This window comes from Schistosoma haematobium, chromosome 1 (assembly GCF_000699445.3).
Source record: "Schistosoma haematobium chromosome 1, whole genome shotgun sequence".
Lineage (NCBI taxonomy): Eukaryota > Metazoa > Platyhelminthes > Trematoda > Strigeidida > Schistosomatidae > Schistosoma > Schistosoma haematobium.
Window position 1 is genome coordinate 67,238,754 of NC_067196.1, and position 24,261 is coordinate 67,263,014.

Consider the following 24,261-nt stretch of genomic DNA (forward strand, 5'->3'; position numbering starts at 1 on the left):
CTTGAAGGTCAAACTGTCGCAAAATGATTGGTGCGTCACATCGACAATTCGTGAAAATTTTCATAAGCGGTCAAATCAAGACATTTTTAGATTTGAATTGAGTTCAGCCACAACATGTCTAGTAACGTTCATTCTTCAAGTAACGAAGACGATGCCATCGTGATGATGCATGATATAGGTAATATGACTTCTGTGGTTAATAATTATTTTTTTAGTATACGCATACTAAGTACGTTATGTCAGTATGCAAAGAGAACAGTGATGATCCAACTCTAAAGTACTTTTTCGTGAGTTATGTCTGTACATATGGACGTAAACGCAGTTCGTCAGAGTCAGATGCTTGCGTTCAGGATGTAGCTGATGATAGTAATAATCATTCTTCTGTAGAGCATACAACTTCTAACTCGCCAACACAACCTAGGCAAAGGAGACGACGTCATCTACGTATGCCTTACTTCAAATGAATTTATCCTTCAGGTCGAAATATTGCGTTTCAATGACTACATGCTGCCCTGTGGTCATATTTTGTATGCACATTCTAAAGATCTGATTCGTGGAGGTATGTGTGTTCCTTTATCTCTATAAGTTTTGTAGACTTATTTCGACGTAGCAACAATTGGACAAGAAAATACATAATGGACCTGGTTCTTTGTGCGCTGGACAACATCTCAATCTCTACAGGGAGTGATGGTCTGCTAGAGAAGTTCACTAGCAACTACCACTCAATCCATGCTCTTAATGAACCTTCAACAAGTAAACTCATCCGTTCATGCCTCGAAGCTTCGGAAGACATATGCGCACAAGTGATGAGTTCAATCGGTGCTAATGAAGCTACAACGTCGGAACCCATTGTTAATACAGACCATAGCTATGCTTCTTGATAACAAGAAGTTCTGATATTGTAATCTTTTTAGTTTTACATAAATTCATTTATATGGCCATTGACTTATTCTTATAGCGTAACGGCAGGGAGTGTACTGTGCAGTCTTATGTGGCTGTGAGACAGGGGTGTTGTTTCGCGTTCTTGTGTAATAATTACCAGTTTGGCGCACACGCGATTAGTCATACATACCGTTTACCAAATACTGCTACCCTGAACATGGTGTACCATACTAGTAGTTCGAATTTCGACCTGTCACAATAGATACGAATTGCCGTAATTAAAAGACTGGTGCGTTATAAATGAAAACGTTTATTAAAGTTTGAATCTAGCACAAATGATCCATTAATAAATAACTTCTATTTCTCAGGAATTGTTCCCGTTAGGTCTGTGAACACTTGCGAAGCTAGCTGGAAATAAGATAGACAGGGAAGTTATTTTAGTATAAATGTTTACCAGAAACTAGTATAAAAACGGAAACCAGTATTCAATTACAGATCGAAAGTGCATTTAGCACGCCCTTCCTTTGGATAGTCAATCACGCTTATTTCCTTTATCTCTTGCGTTGCTTAGGAAAGTCTGGGTCACAACATACACGGATTGTATTATTTAATTCTTTGGACAGGTTGCACTTCGGAAACTTAGACGATGAACATATATAAAGACTGCTGTGTGAATTTACTTTGAATCGTCCTGTGTAACCTGCAATTATTGATGCATATTCTATTCTAGTCCCACGTAGGTTATGAGTAATTGTCATTTACGGCATCAGCACGTAAGCTAGACTACCCTTGGTTGATTTCCGAAGATCATCACATAGGATCTCACACAATCTGGTCACCTTAGATCAAGATATCTTGACTAACGAGTCGTACTTTTCAGTGCTTTCTCGTGACAGCTTTATATCAGTACTTATTTCTGATATTAGGTATTTTTGCAATAATACCGGCAGCCAAAACATTGTAGCTCCCCAGACAACCCAAAAAGGGGAAATAAAGGGGTAAATGCTTTGGTAGCGAAAGGGGAAAACGCATCAGAATGTCGCCTTTTTCGCCTGTCCGGGGGAAATAACGCGGATTTCCCTCTTTTTCGTCGTTTTGTCCATAAATTACTCACTTTTCGCCTAAATACACACAGAACTCCCTATTTTCCATCCATTGACATAACCCCAAAGGTCTCCTATGTTTGCCTTTATTTTCAACAACAGACCAAAATAAATCTGCCATGCAGTGGAAAACCGGCATATTTTTTTATTTAAAAGGTAAAGCATATTACTGTACAACATTACAGCAGAAGCTTAAGCATCGATTGTTTTGCACATCCAATGCAATTGCTAATTCATTATTTTAAATTATCTCCAAAAGAAGGAACAGGTGTTGTATTATTTATGAGGGATGTTCCATTGCAACAACTGACACAGACTGTTTATCTGTCCACGTGTCTATAATGTGCTCTTAGTTCATTGTAATTGTCAGATCCTCTCAATTGTTCAAAATTCTCATTCTTGCTTTCTCCTCTTATCTGAAATCAGCATTTATCTACAGAGTCATCATTATTCAGGGAATCATTGGTGTCCAAATTGCGACTACCTGTCTCAAGTTCACAATTATCTACACCATAAAATTTAGTTAAACACAAAACAGAACTAAAATTAAAATCACTTACTTCATTAGCTTCCACTCGTTACACGTGTCCGCTATCAACTGAATGAGCAGTTCAATCAACAACCACTATCATCCGATTACACATACTCTGAATTATAATTCCCATAGATGGTCGATAGCCCTCACTCACTTGTTCAAAATCGCGCGGATAACTGTACTGATAGATTTCAGATTCAGATTCAAAGACGCATTTACTCTTCAGGCGGACTTAAGTAATATGATAAACTGGTCTAAAGAGTGGCTAATGCCTATCAACTCGGAAAAGTGTGTCTACATGCACTTGGGGGATTCAAAGGTTAATACGTACAACATAGGGGATGTGTCATTACCCGTAGTCCGGTCTCATAAGGACCTAGGGGTGACAGTGAGCAATGATCTTAAGACGACGGCCCATTGCCGGGAGGTCGCAGTTAAGGGGTTTCGAACCCTCTGGGCTTTAAAAAGGACATTCACTAAGCTTGATACTACCATGTTCACCACATTATACACATCCTTAGTGAGAACTAAGTTAGAGAACTGTGTTCAGGCTGCAAGCCCCTGTTTAAAAGGTGACTCAGACATACTAGAAAAGGTACAGAGGGTAGCTACGCGTGCAATTCCGGAACTCCGGGGTTTATCATATAAAGAGCGGCTTGAAAAACTGAACCTCTTTACTCTGTCCTATCGCAGACTAAGGGGAGATCTAATATTGATGTACAGAATACTGAGAAATGATTTCGGACCTAACTTATTCTCTCTTTCTTCCCACTAGATCGGGACACCTCAGAGGACATAGCAGGCGAGTAGAAAAGCCAAGAACGAACAAAATACCCGTGGCATACAGGTTTTCACACCGAGTCATCAATACTTGGAACCTTGTGGTGGTCCCCAAACAAAAGGAGCTTACAAAAAATATATTGATACACTAGGTTAACAGTGATATACCAAAACAAATTATTGATTAAGAAACCTAGATGTCTGTCCGTTAGTAAAAACAAAGGTAATAAAATACCGTTAGCAATACAAAAGGTATATTAAACAAGACAGACGCTAACAGTTACTATAGAATGAATGTTACTTGTTAACTGCCTCGTGAGGACAACGACCACAAACTGAGTTCACTTGATTGACAGGTGTTCCTCTGCAAGTGACTGCACCAAAGACGTAATGAGGAAGACGGAGTCCAATAGTATTATACAATAGTAATCCGTGCCAAAAGTCCAACGTTGAGTCGGAAGGCCTATAATGATGTTATAATACTATTATAGTCTTCAATCAAAACGGTGGCCAATAAAACAGAAGAACAAACGGCGTAGGTATTGTTCTATATTTTAAACAACCCGGTAGTAGAAGTGTATATCATTCATCGAAACAACTATCATCTTCTTTTTAACAAGTGATACAGCAAAACAGCAGATATTGGATAAAAATGTGGTTACAAATAAAGTGTGACAAATTAGAGAAAAAATTTGGTTTTTATTTTTGTTGTTACAAAAAATCACTGAATATATGTCACCATAACCTCCTGCCTGAAGCAGTGGTGTCCGCACCTTCAATTGACACTTTCAAGAGAAAACTGGACACTCAGAGAAGCATACTAGAAAAAGAATAACATAGGCCGTAGGCCTTCTGTCCTTACTACACAAATCTGAATCTGACTATACTGCATCGTCAAGGTCGAGCGAATTCCCGTCTAGTTGATGTTAAATTTAGTTCTCGTGAAAATGTCAGTCATATTCCGACCAGTCGATAAGCAGTGCGTGAGCAAACCTGGTCATCCTTCTTATCCCAAGATGTTTGTACATTGTCCACTTCTACTCTGGCCATTTGCTTAATGCAAACTTACGTTTTTCATTCTTATTCCTGAATGAGATTATGCTCACCAAATCAGTCTTCATGACTATCGTAAATGGCTGACTGACTAACGTTTTCCGTCATTTTACCCCTTACTTTCATCATCGTTCTCATAAATCACATTGATTTCAAACATACATTCTTGATTGATTTACAGCCACGTGACTCGATTGACTTTTTCTATTCAAATTTGAATGGGAATAGTCTAAACGTATGTCAAGTCTATATAATATCAGTCTAGAGCGATGATAATCAGTTTGTAAAAACTCATTTGCCGAGCGGTCTCATTGTAAAACGCTCGCAAAAAATAGTTATATCGATGAACAACCATATGGATTCCGGAAAAACCTGTCTCAATGACTGTTATTACCACTATTACTACTGCAACTACTACTACTATTGCTATCAGTACTACCAATGTGATTACTATTACTATTGCTACAATTACCACTATTATTGTTACTACAATTGTTGTAATTATTATTATTATCCAAGACAACCTACTCATTATCATGAACAAATGAAAGGAAAAAACACGGTTTTACATGGCGAATGCACATCATCAAAGCAAAAAATGTCAAAAAATAATGTCAAGCTGTGTAAAACCAGAACATGTTTAAAACGTCCAGGTCAAGCAATCAAAAAGCCTGGACGTCATGTACATTTTGCAATATAAAAAATGAAAATAAATTTTCTAACTACTCACATTTGTGTTTTTGATTGTTTTACCGGTCGATAGTGTATGGGGTATCGTACGTGTTACTGTGCGATGAATGTAAATCGCATGGAATTCTCATGAATAATAAATTCCAGGGAGTCGAACATTTCAGAGCACAGATTGTAAGAAATCTTGACTACTGAGCGTTCACGACAGTATTTGATCTCGGATAAACAGAAGCAGCAATAGTTGAAATAGAAGTAGTAGTAGTATTAGTGGTGGTAGTAGTACTTGTACTAGTAGTAGTAGTACAACTTGTATTAGTATTAGTATTAGTAGTAGTAGTAGTCGTCGGAGTAATATTGTTAGTAGTAGTTTTTGAAATAGCATTAGTTCTCATAGCAGCAGTTGTGGTATTGTTATTAGTATTATTATTATTACGAATATTAACTTACTCAGTGAATTTCCTCCATGAATGGATGTTCACCATCTACTCTTATTGGACCACTTGATTTTATTCGTTTTTGCAACCACTTAGGTACATGTTCGCACACCCTAATTTGGAGATCACGATTACTCCTCCACATGTATATGTGACCACACACACATTCAAATAGATAAACACAGTGGCATGTGACGCAATCCTTTCCGTGTGTTTTACGTTTTCGCTGAGACATGGACATTGTTTTCTCTTTCATAAAGACCTTTGCTGCGTAATACGTTCTGTTAACAACTTATTTAAGCCTTTGTTTCAGTTAAAAGCTATTTGAATCACCTCCAAACCGAAAAATGATGTAGACAGGTTCCTTTCTGCCAAGGTTATAGTAGGCCTTAGTATACTGTGACCTTTCCATCTATTTATGAATTTTAAGGGATAGTCAGTTTCCACTAATGTTTTGTTTAACAACCTAACGTCGTCATCGATAGCGCCGTTTGTGCAAACACGATTAATCCTATTAAACAGACCGCTCATCGAACCTCATTTGTATTGCACTGGGCAGTAACTATTGTGACTAAGGCATTGGCCCGTCAAGGTTGGTTTTCGAAAGATGGATCGTCTGCTTGAACCATCTTCTCGTCTACTTGTTAACATATCTAAGAAGAGAAGCCGGTCATTCTTCTCCTCTTCACATCAAAGGCTGATGTGATTTCGCAGAGTAATAAGTCTACTCAATAGACAATTCATTTCGTCCTTTCTTTCACAGATAACTAAGGTGTCATCTTCATATCTCTTATAAACAGACATGTTGACGACTAGGTCTTCAGCTAGATTTGCAACATGTGTTATGAACACGTCTGCTATTAATGGTCTAATGGACCAACCATAGCAACCAGTCGATCTGGCAAAACTATTCACCTTCAAATATGAACTGGACGTTGTCAGTACATAATAGTGCTAAATCTTTAAGAATTTTTAAAGGAACAGGTAATTTTTTCAAGGCTGTTCAAAGAAGTGTGGTCACATAATATATCAATAGTCGTTTTCAGAGGTATATTTGTGAACAGGGAATTCACGTCAAATGAACACATTGTCTTTCTCTTGATATTAATATCACATAAATGATCGACCAAGTCAAAAGAATCGTTCACAGAATACTTATATAAACGTGTTCCAACAGGATCCAGTAATTTAGCTCGGTTATGTGTAGGTGATCGACGCACTGATAAAATTGGGCGTAAACAAATGTTTGGTCTGTGCATTTTACGTAATCCATGTAAATGACCATACTCAGAACCAATAGGTTCCAGGAAATTAAATTCCTCCCTACCAATAATATTCATGTGTAGCAGCTTCACTATGTTTGGATTTATTCTTCCCTCTACTTTGCTAATACCTGCAAATTCACCATCAGGCATAAATTTACTTTCATCACTGAGAATCGATAATGTCTTACCTTTAAATTCACATCTGTTCTTGACAACCACGCCGGATCTTTTATCAGGCTTTAACAAGACAATATCAGGGTTCGTTCGTACTTATTTTAGTGACTTAAAATACTGAATAGTTAATATGCTTCTCTGCTTTGGTCCACGATTAAGCAATTGGTGGGCTATATCCAACAGTTTACACTGGTCTCAGCTTTGATTATTTAGAGACGTAGGGGTTAGCGTACTCAGTTGATCCAGTATCCGACACTGGATGTCAATTAGTCAAGTAAGAACAGGTGAAATCCCACATCCACATAAAAACTAATTCATGCCCTCTGCTAAACCAACAAATTCGAACGTGACACGGATAAATATTCATCAAACTTTAGTTATTTCTACTGGAATTAAATAAGTATTTCGCTTTTATTCACTTTCATTACTAACATGATTGTCTGTGGATTCGAAACGGTCTAACGAATTACCAACAATCTCAAATAGCCTAGAAATTCCACAACACCCAATCAAGAAGTACAATCCTAATTAGTCACAACAAAACTGTATTGGATAATTATGACAGATTAAAAGACAACACAAAACATTTAACTGTACAGTATTTATATTGTTCCATTGCAACAACTGACACAGACTGTTTATCTGTCCACGTGTCTATAATGTGCTCTTAGTTCATTGTAATTGTCAGATCCTCTCAATTGTTCAAAATTCTCATTCTTGCTTTCTCCTCTTATCTGAAATCAGCATTTATCTACAGAGTCATCATTATTCAGGGAATCATTGGTGTCCAAATTGCGACTACCTGTCTCAAGTTCACAATTATCTACACCATAAAATTTAGTTAAACACAAAACAGAACTAAAATTAAAATCACTTACTTCATTAGCTTCCACTCGTTACACGTGTCCGCTATCAACTGAATGAGCAGTTCAATCAACAACCACTATCATCCGATTACACATACTCTGAATTATAATTCCCATAGATGGTCGATAGCCCTCACTCACTTGTTCAAAATCGCGCGGATAACTGTACTGATAGATGGACTTTCTCACCTCGACAGAAACTGCCAAAACAGTGTGGCAGATGCTACTGAGTTGAGAAACACCCCACGAAAATACTCTCACAGAATCGGACACATCCACAGGTGCCTTGGTCAAAGTGGCAACAACAACAACAGCAAAAATAATAACAGTCTACACACGGACCAAAATTAGAAAACATACACGGATATGAAGAAGTCTACCAGGAAAACTGAATCTTCACTGGTAAGCATACACCCAGGATTAACACAGGTCATCTGACCTACTATTATCCTTATTACGGACGACTCTACTGTGTAGCGGTAAATAAATCCCCAAAATAAATAGCTCTGTAAGTTTTCGACATTGGATGCTGACCATATATTTTAGTGTACTCATCTAGCTGAAGGCGCTCGGTCAGGCATCCGCACCAGATCACGTGTGGTAACGCCGTGCTCAACATCAACCGCAATCGCTAGCCAGATTAGATCAGAGAATTCCGATATATTGGTCATCGCCAAATACACTCTTCCGATCTCCTCGACTCCGTCTTTTGATTTCTCTGGGTGGGAACGAAATACATTACAAGGTGTTACTGGTAGAAGCGTTGTCAAACACTGAATACCTGTGACATAATCATTGGTGATACCGACGTGATCTGGTACACCTTATTGCAACTGTGAGTCTGTTCCTTTTTGGGATTTTTATATATCATCGCCCTATTTTTTATTTTTTTTAAACATTGTGATTTTTTTTCGTGTTTTTTCTTGGATATGTATATTTTCCCCTCGTCCATTATCGTACTTCATACTTCATCATGACTGAACAGACACCTAAAGTACTCAAGCTTAAGACTTTGTCCCCACCTTCGTTTCAACTGATGCCTTTCTGGCCCGACAACATCGAAACCTGGTTCTACCACGCAGAAGCCGACTTCCAGGAGCACGGCGTGATCGACACATGTGCACAATTCCTCGCAGTAGTCAAGGCACTACCGCGAGAATTCAACAGGTACGTAACCCGTAGTATGTTTATTGTGATGTTTCCGATCCTTACGAAATCTTAAAACGCTCGATTCTTAAACGAGGAGACCTAACCGATCGACAAAGGTTAGATCAACTCTTCAACAATATCGACCTGCAACACGGTTCTGCGACGGACATGTTGCAACGGATGAGAGAGGTAATAGGCCCAAGAACTTTCGACGAAGGTCTATTCAAACAACTCTTCTTGTCAAAACTTCCCCAACAGGTGCAAGCAGTTCTGGTCTCGTTCCAGAACAACGCCTTAGACGAGCTAGCTGCATCTGCCGACCGCATTTTAGAAATTACGAAACCTTCTACTACGAGGTATTTTCAGTCAAAGAAAAACTTCAAACGACTCAGAATGATATAACCGACTTATGTCACACACTCACGCGTTATCTTAGTCTTCGTACCGACCGTAAGAGATCGCGCACACCACGAAGAAGCATTTCTCGTAAGCGATCTGTCTCTAGACCACGAGAGACAGATAACCCCGACTGGTGCTGGTATCATAACCAGTATGGAAAGTTTTCCAGAAATTGCAGAAAACCCTGCAATTTTCCCAACACGAAACCGACTGATTCGAAAAACAACTCGGGAAACTTCCAAGCCGGCACGCGTTAACAGCAACCGTAGCCGGCGAACAAAGCCGTCTGTTATTCGTCACAGATGTGACATCGAGAGTTCGCTACCTCGTCGACACTGGCGCAGAAGTTAGCGTTCTCCCAGCAAATCCTAACGACCGACTTCACGAATCGACCCTAAACTCACAGAATCGGACACATCCACAGGTGCCTTGGTCAAAGTGGCAACAACAACAACAGCAAAAATAATAACAGTCTACACACGGACCAAAATTAGAAAACATACACGGATATGAAGAAGTCTACCAGGAAAACTGAATCTTCACTGGTAAGCATGCACCCAGGATTAACACAGGTCATCTGACCTACTATTATTCCTATTACGGACGACTATACTGCATGCTCAAGGTCGAGCGCATTCCCGTCTAGTTCAGTTTCAGTTTCAGTTTGGGAAGGACAGGAGGCTCGATGGCCTACGTTAGTCCTAGCAACGGTGTTCTCTCTGTTGATCCAACTTTCTTTTGAATGAGTCGACGGATGGAGCCTCAACCACGTGCTGAGGTAGTGAATTCCACTCGTTGGTGATTCGATGGGAAAGTCGATAGTCAGCTGACAAGTAATTTGTTCTCGGCTTGTGAACTTTTTTGGAGTGTCCTCGTAAATTCTCTGTTTTGGAAGACAAGAAAAATGAGGGCATGTTAGGTGCAAATTTATGACTAAGCAATTTGTAGACTGTAATCAAGTCGCCTCTAGTTCTGCGATATGACAACGGGAAAAGGTTCAGCTTGGCCAGTCGAGATTCATACGGAAGCTTCGCTATTCCGGGAACCAGCTTAGTCACCGTTCTCTGAACCTTTTCCAGAAGCTCACTGTCTTTTTTAAAGCAGGGGCTAGCCGCTTGTATGCAGTACTCAAGTTTAGGACGAACGAACACTGTATACAAAGTCAAAAACGTCTTAGCGTCGACATGACTAAAAGCTCTACATATTGACCATAACGTTCTAAAACTTTTGGCGGCTATTGCACGGCAGTGTGCAGTAGTCTTTAAGTCTTGACTAACGATAACTCCTAAGTCATTATATGTCTGGACGACAGGTAGCTCAGTGTTATTCATCGTGTATGTATCTGTGCCTTGATGACCGATATGCATCACAACACACTTGGAAGTATTTATCGGCAACTGCCATGTTTGAGACCATTCAGATAACTTCTTCAGGTCATTTTGAAGTTCTAAGCTATCACCCTCACATCGTATCGTTCTCCATATCTTGACATCGACAGCATATAGCAAGACCGATGATGATAGGAGACAAGGAAGGTCATTTACATACAAGAGGAATAGCACTGGCCCCAAAACTGTACCCTGGGGCACTCCACTAAGCACAGTTTCCCAGCTAGATAACTTTGAGTTCACCCGAACTCTTTGTTGACGCCCAACTAAGAAGCCTTTTATCCACATCAATAAATTGCCTCCAATCCCGACTTTTCTTAACTTATATAACAGCCGGTTGTGCGGAACTTTGTCAAAAGCTTTACTGAAATCAATGAAGGCGACGTCTACAGGTAGCTTTTGGTCCTTAAGAGCACACCATCTTTCACGAGCCACTAATAAGTTAGTGAGACAAGAATAACCTATTCTGAAGCCGTGCTGCTTCTCCGAGAGGATCCGGTTTTTATCGAGATACTTAAACAGCTCCTTCCGAATAATCTTTTCTAATATTTTAACAACCACACTAGTTAGGCTAACGGGGCGGTAGTTCTCAGGTTTGTGTTTCGTACCTGTTTTGAAGACAGGACTTACTATGGCATTTTTCCAATCTTTCGGTAAACAACCCTGCGTTACGGATAGGTTAAAGCATGTACTTAAAGGGCTTGCAACGAAGTTAGATAATTCCTTCAGTAGCCTAGGATGTAATTCATCGGGCCCCGTGGATTTACCTATGTCAAGCTTATTTAGTAGACCAAAGACATCGAGTTCTTTAATGGTCACGCTATCCAGTGTATGTATGGGGGGATCTGTATACGCTGACGAGAAGGGCGCTTCTATGGTATACACGTTGCTAAAGTAGTTCGAGAACGCTTGAGCCTTGCCAAAGTCGTCCTCCACTAATGATGAAGCAGTACTGTCTCCCCATAGAGCAGGAATATTTCCTTTTCTCCTTGTCCTTTGGTTTATATAGGAATACAAGCGTTTAGGACATTCTATGGATTCTTTAACAAGTTTTTCTTCGTACAATTTTCTAGACTTACGGAGGGTCGAGGCACAAGTATTCCGAGCCTTTCGATACTGAGATTTTGACTCATCAGTCCCCAGTAACCTAAATATATCCCACGTTTCCTTTTTCTTACGGAGAAGGATACGGACCTCCCTACTGAACCATGGTGGTGAGTTTTTCGGCCCCTTTGGTATAGTCCAAGGGATGTGAGGTGTGGTAACGTAAAGCCCTCGAAATCAAGTTCTATACTATCTATAGCCTGTGTCAGCCAGGTTTCTGTTACTGCGATTATATCTGGCTTTGTAGAGTCAATCTGTACACCTAGCTCCGATCGCTTATTAAGTAAGCTTCGTGCATTGGTGTAACAGATCTGAAGCCTGTTTAAGTGCCTTCGTGCTTCACCCAGAGTGGCTTCGGCATCATTCTCTGTCGAAGTCTTACAACCCGAAAATTTACAATTTTTAGGTCCTTTTCGCCAGCGTCTAACCTATGTTGTAGTTCTTTTTCGGTTTCCCGTCTTTTAACACGGTCTGCCAACGGTAGGTCCTTTCGGATAAAGACTCCTGAACCCTTTAATTTGTGTCCATTTTGTAAAATTAGGTCACGTTCGTCCGAAGAGCCGAATACTACTTTAAGCAGTCTGGAATGATTTGGTTTCGAGTCCGTTAGACTCCCTAGTCTGTACACCTTTAGCAAGGTGACCCCAGTCATATTTTGAGGCATGAGTTGATTAAGCAGCTGCCTAATCAGTACAATGTCATGCTCAAAACGAGCTTTGGGTTCAGAGCTATCGCTCTCCTTAATTCTATGAAAAATAGCTGATCTGTCGCTATGATCAGCTTTCGATTTTTCAACCACTTTTACGGGGGCAGGTTTCCCTTTTATATCAATACTTTTCTTCCTTACAACCTTTACCCATTCGTCAACGGTGCTGGTAGAAGCAATAACAGTTGTGTCAAACCTAGTGTTGGGTTTTGGGGGGTTGTCGACGACCTGAGGGGTCGTGTTATGTTTACCATTTGAAACCGATCGAGCCTTGCGATTGCGGCTCCTAGATGTTTCCTGTTGGATCCCATCTGGGAGACAGGGAACAGAAGACCCTACTTTTCTTGAGCTTTTTTTAAAGGCAGGCCTCTTTGGAGACTGCTTTTCCTTCTTTGACAGGCGTGAGTCATCTATCACCGGACTAACCTTAGTTTCCTTCACGTTGATTTGCGTGTCGACAGATCGAGTGCTGTTTGACGCGTTCCGACTATGCTTGCTAAAACACTTCTTTGCAGCATCAACCAGTGAGATGGCCTCGGTTAGCAAACTGTTTGCATCCGAGCAGCACTGTTGACAAAGCCACACACAACCCTTCTTACTGAACCGTTTGAAAGCAGCAGGCGTTAAGTTCGTGCAAACTTCGTGGTACCAGCCTTTGCACTCGTCGCACTGCATGCCGCTTTCAACAGGATAACGACAACCCGGACGTTGACAACTGCTTTTTTTACACTGTCCGGTCATTTAGGAGGGGTTCTTTTTTAAACTGTGATGATACTCAGAACAAAAAAAATTTATCAATGACCAAAAGTGAAGGGCTGTAGATTGCTAGGACCAAAAGTACTAACAGATACAGTTGAAAAAGAGGTACTCAAGAGTACCAACGACAAAACAGTAAAAACGATAGTCGAATACTTTAACTGAAATAAATTCAATTAAAGTGAAAAACAGTAGTCTTGAAAGGTAATAAACGATCAAAACAAAGAAATTTACTCAGCGAGGAAAAACACCACTGTCCTTCTTAAATAGCGCGCCGATCTTGATATTAAATTTAGTTCTCGTGAAAATGTCAGTCATATTCCGACCAGTCGATAAGCAGTGCGTGAGCAAACCTGGTCATCCTTCTTATCCCAAGATGTTTGTACATTGTCCACTTCTACTCTGGCCATTTGCTTAATGCAAACTTACGTTTTTCATTCTTATTCCTGAATGAGATTATGCTCACCAAATCAGTCTTCATGACTATCGTAAATGGCTGACTGACTAACGTTTTCCGTCATTTTACCCCTTACTTTCATCATCGTTCTCATAAATCACATTGATTTCAAACATACATTCTTGATTGATTTACAGCCACGTGACTCGATTGACTTTTTCTATTCAAATTTGAATGGGAATAGTCTAAACATATGTCAAGTCTATATAATATCAGTCTAGAGCGATGATAATCAGTTTGTAAAAACTCATTTGCCGAGCGGTCTCATTGTAAAACGCTCGCAAAAAATAGTTATATCGATGAACAACCATATGGATTCCGGAAAAACCTGTCTCAATGACTGTTATTACCACTATTACTACTGCAACTACTACTACTATTGCTATCAATACTACCAATGTGATTACTATTACTATTGCTACAATTACCACTATTATTGTTACTACAATTGTTGTAATTATTATTATTATCCAAGACAACCTACTCATTATCATGAACAAATGAAAGGAAAAAACACGGTTTTACATGGCGAATCCACATCATCAAAGCAAAAAATGTCAAACAATAATGTCAAGCTGTGTAAAACCAGAACATGTTTAAAACGTCCAGGTCAAGCAATCAAAAAGCCTGGACGTCATGTACATTTTGCAATATAAAAAATGAAAATAAATTTTCTAACTACTCACATTTGTGTTTTTGATTGTTTTACCGGTCGATAGTGTATGGGGTATCATACGTGTTACTGTGCGATGAATGTAAATCGCATGGAATTCTCATGAATAATAAATTCCAGGGAGTCGAATATTTCAGAGCACAGATTGTAAGAAATCTTGACTACTGAGCGTTCACGACAGTATTTGATCTCGGATAAACAGAAGCAGCAATAGTTGAAATAGAAGTAGTAATAATAATAATAATAATAATAGTAGTAGTAGTAGTAGTAAAATTAGTATTAGTTTTATTATCGGTAGTAGTGGCAGTATTTGTAGTAGTAGTCGTAGAAGTAGTATTTGTATTAGTAGTAGTAGGCTGCGATTAAACGCAACTCAATTTTTGTAATTGTGCCCTTTGGCTGAGCAAACAATCAGAATGAGACGGGAATTATTACATCCGCCATCTTTGTAAGCATTAGCGGTCGGCTTTCTTCGTTCTGTGCTTCTTTCAACTATTTCTTTTGTGAAGCTATGTAGTCTAATTTCTCAGTGTGCTAAAATGCCGCAGTCAGTGTAATGTTCTATATGTTGGTGTGAAGTTTATTTCGAATCAGCGATGTTTTCTGGGTTGTTTTCTGCTTCTACTCAAATCAATGTATTTCTTCGGTCAATCCGGCTAGTCTTGTGTTATAAAATGTCGGCTGGCTTTCTTCGTTCTGTGTTTTTTCCGCTATTTCTTTTGTGTAGCTACAGAATTTGATGTTTCAGTGTGCTAAAATCCAGAAGTTAGTGTAATACTCTGAACGTTGGAGCAAAAATTTTCCTGATTTTGCTTTGTTTTCTGGGTTTTACCTGCTGCTAATGAAGTCACTGTATTTATTCAGCTAAGCTGGCTAGTACTAACACAAGACCTTACGGTTTTAAACGACAATCGGTTATGTTTTACCTTGTTTTCTAGATGTCCGAAGCCGAAGTTCGTTTTTATTTAGCTAAAATAATTGTTGCTGCCGCCTGTGACTCTAACTGTTCGCATGTTCGTTCCTAACTGTCCTTTATGATGTTATCGGCAAAATGAAAGGAATCAATCTGCGTTTTTTTAATTCTCTTCAGTAGTATGGACAACACTATCCCACCAACGAGTCAAACTAATACAGAGTGCCCAGCAGTTGGGTGTATCGGTATTGATTTCGAAAGGACCCAGACTTCCGACAACTATAGATGAAGTCACAGATGCTACCAATCTGTTGCAGAGGGTTTGTTATGAAAAATATGCCATATGGCAGTAATAGACGGGTTGTACTCATTACGCAGTGCGTTAAAGCAAGCTTAACATTGAGAAGCCGGAAATCTGCTACCAGTGTCTAGTGTATGTTTGCTGTTTTGGCCATAAAAGGAAGCCGAAGGGTCATGATCAGGGAGTAAAAAGGTAATTAACTGTTATTAAGCTCACTTTTTTATAGATCATATTTCACCACTCGCAAATATGCGTTTTCTTACGGTATGATGTCAACTGGTACCTTATATGTTCACCCTTACGATGAAAAGTACCTGCAAATTTTCACCTTCATATTCGAATTATTTTTGGACAACTGTCTTCCAGTTTGAGTGCTTCATACGCCCCGGGAAACTCTATTTCTACAACATTCGTAGTTCCAGTATAACTTTCTCATGCAGTAAGTTCAAATTAGACACTAGTCTTTCTAAATAAGCCTGTTAAGCTGATATCCGTATTCTCTATTTCAGTTAATCGATGAAGACATGTACCACATGCATCTGCTGTATACTGCCATTTTACTCTAATTCTAACTGTTATATCTTACTTTTGAATAATAAAATAGCTATATGCAGCAAATACAGACTTATTTGTTTTGATGGAGATAGGGGGTTCATGGGATTTTTAGCAGAACTGTAGTAATATTCTCACTAAAGAGCTAAGCGAGTGCGTAGACCAATGTAGGGTACCACACAGGGTGCATTTGAATTACTAGTGTTCCATTAGTGCGGGTAGGGGCATTGCTTGCTTGTCATATGGCATTTGAATTAGAAGCTATAAGATAAGACGCAGGTACGGTTAGGATGTGTAACGCGTATCCATCCATCAGCTGCCGTGACAACACATGGTGGTTAGAATAAGTTGCGAGAGGACCCGAGTCTGTAGGTCTCCCAAGAAAATGATGAAGATATGCACCAAATCACCTTATGAAGAGTGCCTCCAATCACTTAACCTCTACTGAGAGTATAGACGTCTTAGAGGTGACCTAATGGCTTACAATAACTTTAACACTTCTGGACATTCCCTAAAACACCTGCTTAAGTTTAGTCCCAATACCAACCTAAGGGGCAACACCCATAAATTGGAGACACAACTCTTACTCCTTGGAAGTTGTCAAATGCTGAAATTGTCTGACGGCTGAGCTAGTCCAAGCGACTTCCCAGGAGTCCTTTAAGAGGCAAGTGGATTTGTTCTTAAGGATTAAGGACAGTATCATACTGTGATTTGCCAATTTCTTTTTCCTCTTTTATTGTTAACATACCTAGGTTCCTGCCTGGAGGTTTTGGTGACCCCCTGCTACTAGACACGGAAGCCTGTTAAGCGAAAGCTCCTTCCATTCCGTCCACAACCATTTGAACACATGAACTAGGTGCTGAGAGGCTCGCTTATCACAAGTTTCTTGCGACGATTAAGTAGATAAAACAAAGTAGCATTAGATTCAAAAATTTATTCGAGAACTTTCATTAAGAATCGAATATCAAACAAAGATTTAAACCAAGTTCCCGTTTAAAAGTTGTATTGGTAATGTTAATCTGCAGTTTTTGTTATTTTTTCCCAAACGAAAGAGTAAAAAAAGTCAAAAAAAAAATACTGGAAGTGGTTGTGAGACTAAAATGGACGTCCATCATCCTTTTTATAATCTGCCGTTCGTTGGGTCTCCCGTATACAGTTCCATAGGGCCATAGATCCAAGGGCGAAACAGTTTCTAGGGTCTGTGAAGGCTCACTCCTGTTGAATTCTAAATGAAAAAAAATAGTGATGAATTTAGTCAGAAATGTGGAATAGACAAATAACCAAATCACACGTTTTTTAGCAAAGAATTTATGCAGTTGTGATTTACCTTGAGTTCATGAATATTAGATAAGGTCAGCTACTATTACTTGCGCAAAGCATAACATGGGCTTAGTACCGTATTGCAATGCTTTTATTAATTTGCTCCCATTTAAGTATTCCCATGCATCTGAGTCTAGTTTAACAGGAAAACATACAAGCAGAGTAAGTGTATGATAAACTAAAAGTCTCAGTTGTCAAAAAGATTCTTAACATTTGTCCACAGCCAGCTGCATTTAATTGAGACACAGAACACTCATCTTCTAAGACTGTATACTGCTGTTTTGCGGGCAACTAAAAGCTCAGACACTTAGCTATCTTGTTACCGATGTTATTGCTGGGGAAATTGTTTAATGACAGTGATCATGAAATATGGTCAGTGATAGATGTACATTTTAGAAATAAACACCAAACATACTTATCGCTATCTTATAATGCATGACAGCAACAGCATCAAAGGCACGTTCTTTCCTATTTTTAATCAGAATGATCTGAATCCGTATACACATTAGAAACAGGCAACTCTACTTACTAAACTGATCTGTTTCGTTACAGGCTTCAAGCACTATACTTAAGTATATCATAATTCTTTCAACTAAACTGAATTATACGACAACCAAGAACACTAAACTAAGCAAGTGTCATAGTTATTGTTTCACTTGCAAAGACATGTTCCTCAAAGTAGTTAAATGGACATAATTAAGCCGATAAAACCAAAACACGAAATATAGGCCAGTTGAACTTACCTAAGAAAAAAAGAAGGATACATATTAACTGCTTTCATACTGAAGACAACAGGGATTTGTTCATAGAAACAGTTTACAGCACAACAAACCTTTCTTCAGTAAAATCATGCACTGACAGTCTATTTGGAAACAATCAACTATGTGAATTAACTTACTATGACTAGAGATATCATCCCAGCGTGCAATGGACGTAGTGTAACGCAGTCAGACGTGGCGAATAAAAATTAGAAACAGAGCAAAATTAACTACATAATCTAGTTATTTAATTAAAAATACATTATGAAATGACAAAATCTGTGGTTACTTGAACGCACAGATGACCCTGTGCGATACATTAAGTTTATATGATTGCGTTGTGGATAAGATCACCCGTAGTAGTATTGGTATTAGTCGTCGTAGTATTATTAGTAGTATTGGTGGTGGTAGTAGTAGTCGGAGTAGTATTGTTAGTAGTAGTTTTTGAAATAGCATTAGTTCTCATAGCAGCAGTTGTGGTATTGTTATTAGTATTATTATTATTACGAATATTAACTTACTCAGTGAATTTCCTCCATGAATGGATGTTCACCATCTACTCTTATTGGACCACTTGATTTTATTGGTTTTTGCAACCACTTAGGTACATGTTCGCACACCCTAATTTGGAGATCACGATTACTCCTCCACATGTATATGTGGCCACACACACATTCAAATCGATAAACACAGTGGCATGTGACGCAATCATTTCCGTGTGTTTTACATTTTCGCTGAGACATGGACATTGTTTTCTCTTTCATAAAGACCTTTGCTGCGTAATACGTCCTGTTAACAACTTATTTAAGCCTTTGTTTCAGTAAAAAGCTATTTGAATCACCTCCAAACCGAAAAATGATGTAGACAGGTTCCTTTCTGCCAAGGTTATAGTAGGCCTTAGTATACCGTGACCTTTCCATCTATTTATGAATTTTAAGGGATAGTCAGTTTCCACTAATGTTTTGTTTAACAACCTAACGTCGTCATCGATAGCGCCGTTTGTGCAAACACGATTAATCCTATTAAACAGACCGCTCATCGAACCTCATTTGTATTGCACTGGGCAGTAACTATTGTGACTAAGGCATTGGCCCGTCAAGGTTGGTTTTCGAAAGATGGATCGTCTGCTTGAACCATCTTCTCGTCTACTTGTTAACATATCTAAGAAGAGAAGCCGGTCATTCTTCTCCTCTTCACATCAAAGGCTGATGTGATTTCGCAGAGTAATAAGTCTACTCAATAGACAATTCATTTCGTCCTTTCTTTCACAGATAACTAAGGTGTCATCTTCATATCTCTTATAAACAGACATGTTGACGACTAGGTCTTCAGCTAGATTTGCAACATGTGTTATGAACACGTCTGCTATTAATGGTCTAATGGACCAACCATAGCAACCAGTCGATCTGGCAAAACTATTCACCTTCAAATATGAACTGGACGTTGTCAGTACATAATAGTGCTAAATCTTTAAGAATTTTTAAAGGAACAGGTAATTTTTTCAAGGCTGTTCAAAGAAGTGTGGTCACATAATATATCAATAGTCGTTTTCAGAGGTATATTTGTGAACAGGGAATTCACTTCAAATGAACACATTGTCTTTCTCTTGATATTAATATCACATAAATGATCGACCAAGTCAAAAGAATCGTTCACAGAATACTTATATAAACGTGTTCCAACAGGATCCAGTAATTTAGCTCGGTTATGTGTAGGTGATCGACGCACTGATAAAATTGGGCGTAAACAAATGTTTGGTTTGTGCATTTTATGTAATCCATGTAAATGACCATACTCAGAACCAATAGGTTCCAGGAAATTAAATTCCTCCCTACCAATAATATTCATGTGTAGCTGCTTCACTATGTTTGGATTTATTCTTCCCTCTACTTTGCTAATACCTGCAAATTCACCATCAGGCATAAATTTACTTTCATCACTGAGAATCGATAATTTCTTACCTTTACATTCACATTTGTTCTGGGTTCGAGCCCCGCGTGGTGCGGGATCGTGGATGCGCACTGCTGAGGAGTCGCATACCAGGAGGAAACGGCCGTCCAGTGCTTCCAGGTTTTCAATGGTGGTCTAGCTTCAACTGACTCATGATTTCAACCTGTGAAAATTTTTAAAATTCTACACGAAACCCATTCTGACAATTCTAATTGGTCACAACAAAACTGTATTGGATAATTATGACAGATTAAAGGACAACACAAAACATTTAACTGTACAGTATTTATATTGTTCCATTGCAACAACTGACACAGACTGTTTATCTGTCCACGTGTCTATAATGTGCTCTTAGTTCATTGTAATTGTCAGATCCTCTCAATTGTTCAAAATTCTCATTCTCGCTTTCTCCTCTTATCTGAAATCAGCATTTATCTACAGAGTCATCATTATTCAGGGAATCATTGGTGTCCAAATTGCGACTACCTGTCTCAAGTTCACAATTATCTACACCATAAAATTTAGTTAAACACAAAACAGAACTAAAATTAAAATCACTTACTTCATTAGCTTCCACTCGTTACACGTGTCCGCTATCAACTGAATGAGCAGTTCAATCAACAACCACTATCATCCGATTACACATACTCTGAATTATAATTCCCATAGATGGTCGATAGCCCTCACTCACTTGTTCAAAATCGCGCGGATAACTGTACTGATAGATGGACTTTCTCACCTCGACAGAAACTGCCAAAACAGTGTGGCAGATGCTACTGAGTTGAGAAACACCCCACGAAAATACTCTCACAGAGTCGGACACATCCACAAGTAGGTACCTGATTTGTGCATTGCGGCTTCAATACATGAGTTTTAGTTTCAATATTTTCAAGTAATTCAAATGGTTTTGTATGGAATAGAAGAAAGTTTCGCTTTACGAACTTCGTATCTAGTTATAGTGGATCGCCAATACCTCCAGACAAGTACTTCTTTATATTATAGATAAAAAAGGAAAAAGAAAAAATTTGTTAAGCCATAATAAGATACTATACTTAATCCTTAAAAATATGTCAAGTTTCTTCTTAAAGGACTCCTGGGAAGTCGTTCGGACTAACACATCCAGTTGTGAATTTCAGCACTTGACTACTCTTAAGGAGTGGAAGTTGTGTCTACTGTCCTTTCTGCTGTGTTATGTCCCAAGTTTCTGGGTTTTACCCCTAAAGGTTTGTGTTAGGACTCAGCCTAAGTATTTAGTATGCCGTAAGCCATCAGAAGATCATTTTTAAGATGCCTGCTCTCTAATGAGAAACTGTTAAGTGCTCTTTATAAGGCTTGAATTTGAGTCCCCGAACTGCATTCGTGGCTCGCCGTTGGAAACGCTCCAGAGTGTTCTTGTCTTTTCGGAATGAGGGGGAAATACTATGTTTCCGTACTATAAAAGAGAACGAGTGAAACTGTTGAAGATTGATGATGTCACAGGTATTCAGTGTTTGACAACGCTTCTACCAGTAACACCTTGTAATGTATTTCGTTCACACCCAGAGAAACCAAAAGACAGAGTCGAGGAGATCGGAAGAGTGTATTTGGCGATAACCAATATATCGGAATTCTCTGATCTAATCTGGCTAGCGATTGCGGTTGATGTTGAGCACGGCGTTACCACACGTGATCTGGTGCGGATGCCTGACCGAGCGCCTTCAGCTAGATGAGTCCACTAAAACATATGGTCAGCATCCAATGTCGAAAACTTACAGAGCTATTTATTTTGGGGATTTATTTACCGCTACAGATCACTCCCCCTAGTGGGGCAGTGACGACCCTAAGACGTGGCCAGCCAGAAGTTTAAACCCAACGAGTTTGTCGTTGGTAAACACTCTTCTGATAGCTTACTAAGTTTAGCAGCGTCTGGTCGTCTTTCCTTACTATATGGGACCGAGGTACAACATAGTAACAAAAGAAAAAGTTACAACGAAAATTTCGACTCCTCGTAAACTGCATCGTTCTTTTCCAGCCGTCCTGGAAAAGAAAAAAGAAAGTGTAAGTGCATGTCGAAATACACTCGTATGTGCGTAAAAACACAATGTCGGCGGAAAAAAATGGAAAGTAAACTCGAGCACACGTAATAGCGTTAAAAAAATTTGTTTTTTTTGTTTTGTTTTTTTAAATAGAAATAAAAATATATAAGCATATTAAAATTGTTTTTTTTTTAAAATAATATAAAATGTCGAGAAGTGCCTTACGTGCAATAGTCGTTTAAATGTTCTGGAAATCTCACCCTTCTTCCAGAACGCGTCGTTTTAAGTTTATTTTCGGATACTGTCGAAGTATCATCGCTAGTGTTGGTTGTCGGTTGAGGAATCATGAGTGTAGGAGTCGTGTTGTGCGATTGTACCGAAGGGAAATCGACGTGAATAGGATTGCCTTCTAAATACGCTGCTTTTAAGCGATCGATGCTGATGCTATCGTTGGTTCCGTTCTTATCGACTATATAGTACTTAGATTCACGTTGAAGAACTTTGAAGGGTCCTTCGTATGCTGATTCGAATGGTAGTCGATGCGAGTCTCGACGAACGAAAACGTGTGTACTATATCGTAAGTCAGGTTGAACGAAAACATCAGTTGATTGAGGTCGAGTGGAAGCAGGTTTAACTGAACGCATTGCGTTTGTAAGCCTGTTCGTGTAGGAGGTTAGATCCATGTTCATTGAAGAGGATGAAGGATCCACGAATTCTCCTGGAAGTCGAAGTGTCGTTCCATAAACGAGTTGAGACGCAGTGTATCCAATGTCAGCTTTCACTGCATTGCGAATACCTAATAAGACAAGTGGAAGAGCGTCGGTCCACTGTGAAACGTTTGCAGCTGATAGTGAAGCTTTTAGTTGTCGGTTAAAACGTTCTACCAACCCGTTTGCTTGTGGATGGTAGGCGGTCGTTCGGAAGCGAGTGATTCCTAAAAGTGTGGTCAGACGACGGAAAAGATCAGATTCAAACTGACGTCCGCGGTCTGTAGTGATGGTTGAAGGGCAGCCGAAGTTTGCTACCCATCGTTCGACGAATGTTCGGGCCACTGTTTCAGCAGTGATGCCCTTGATAGGTACTGCTTCTGGCCATCGCGTGAAACGGTCTACGCAGGTTAAGAGATAAGAGTATCCATTTGAATCTAGTAAAGGTCCTACCAAATCCAGATGAACATGGTCGAAACGGGCATCGGGAGTTTTAAACGAGCCTAAGGGACATTTATTGTGTCTGATAACCTTAGATTTTTGGCAGCTTACACAGGAGCGTGCCCACTCCCTCACGTCTTTATTCATTCCAGGCCAGCAAAACCGTTCTGCTATAAGCTTGATGGTTGCACGAACACCTGGATGAGAAAGTTTGTGCAATGTGTTGAGGACATTGCGTCGATAATGTTTCGGCACGATTGGGCGATCCCTACCTGTAGATGTGTCACAAAGTAAGGTTTCCTTACCTGTTCCTATCAGGTTGATGCGTAGTTTAAGGGTTGTGGACGATAACTCGTGCTGAAGATCAGTGTCTTCTTTTTGAAGCTCGGCGAGTTTCAGAAGGTCGATTCCTTGGAAACTGTTCAAGGAAGTTATACGAGATAAAGCGTCTGCAACTACATTGTTTGCTCCAGAGATGTGTTGAATGTCTGAAGTAAACTGCGAAATGTAGTCCAGTTGTCGAGACTCACGGGGAGAGTACTTGTCAGAAGGAGAGCTTAACGAGAAAGTGAGCGGTTTATGGTCCGTGAAAAGAGTGAATTCATGGCCTTCGATGTAGTGTTGGAAATGCCGTACAGCACAATACATAGCTAGGAGTTCCCTACCGAATATGCTGTACCTCGATTCGGTGTCTAGCAACCTTCTAGAGAAAAATGCCAAGGGTTGCCAGGAGTTGTTAACCCATTGTTGTAAGACTCCTCCGATTGCTGAGTCGGATGCGTCTACTGCGATACTAATGGGTGCTCGGGTGTCCTGATGTGCGAGCATTGTTGCTGTAGCAATAAGTTCCTTAACTGTGGAGGATGATTTTCGTGCGGTGTTGTCCAGAT

At 39.4% G+C, this 24,261-nt stretch overlaps 1 protein-coding gene across 2 annotated transcripts; it reads right to left on the reverse strand.

Moving 5' to 3' along the window:
* Positions 1 to 5,890: 5,890 nt before the first annotated feature.
* On the reverse strand, positions 5,891 to 21,896 carry MS3_00001927 (uncharacterized protein). 2 transcript variants are annotated; one of them, XM_051209441.1, is made up of 3 exons: positions 7,924 to 7,948; positions 7,795 to 7,881; positions 5,891 to 7,739 (listed from the first exon to the last, which is right to left on the reverse strand). In XM_051209441.1, the coding sequence occupies exon 3, from the start codon at positions 6,890 to 6,892 to the stop codon at positions 6,440 to 6,442; it is 453 nt and encodes a 150-aa protein (XP_051074897.1). In that variant the 5' UTR covers positions 6,893 to 7,739; positions 7,795 to 7,881; positions 7,924 to 7,948; the 3' UTR covers positions 5,891 to 6,439. The 2 variants fall into 2 exon arrangements, with proteins under 2 accessions (XP_051074897.1, XP_051074898.1); XM_051209442.1 differs by lacking the exons at positions 5,891 to 7,739; positions 7,795 to 7,881; positions 7,924 to 7,948 and adding exons at positions 17,119 to 18,497; positions 18,548 to 20,857; positions 20,900 to 21,896.
* Between the last annotated feature and the right edge of the window lie 2,365 nt (positions 21,897 to 24,261).

What these genes read in the sequence shown, in the direction of transcription:
- MS3_00001927 (XM_051209441.1), bottom strand. Translation starts at nt 6,892, where the DNA reads ATGCCTGATGGTGAATTTGCAGGTATTAGCAAAGTAGAGGGAAGAATA.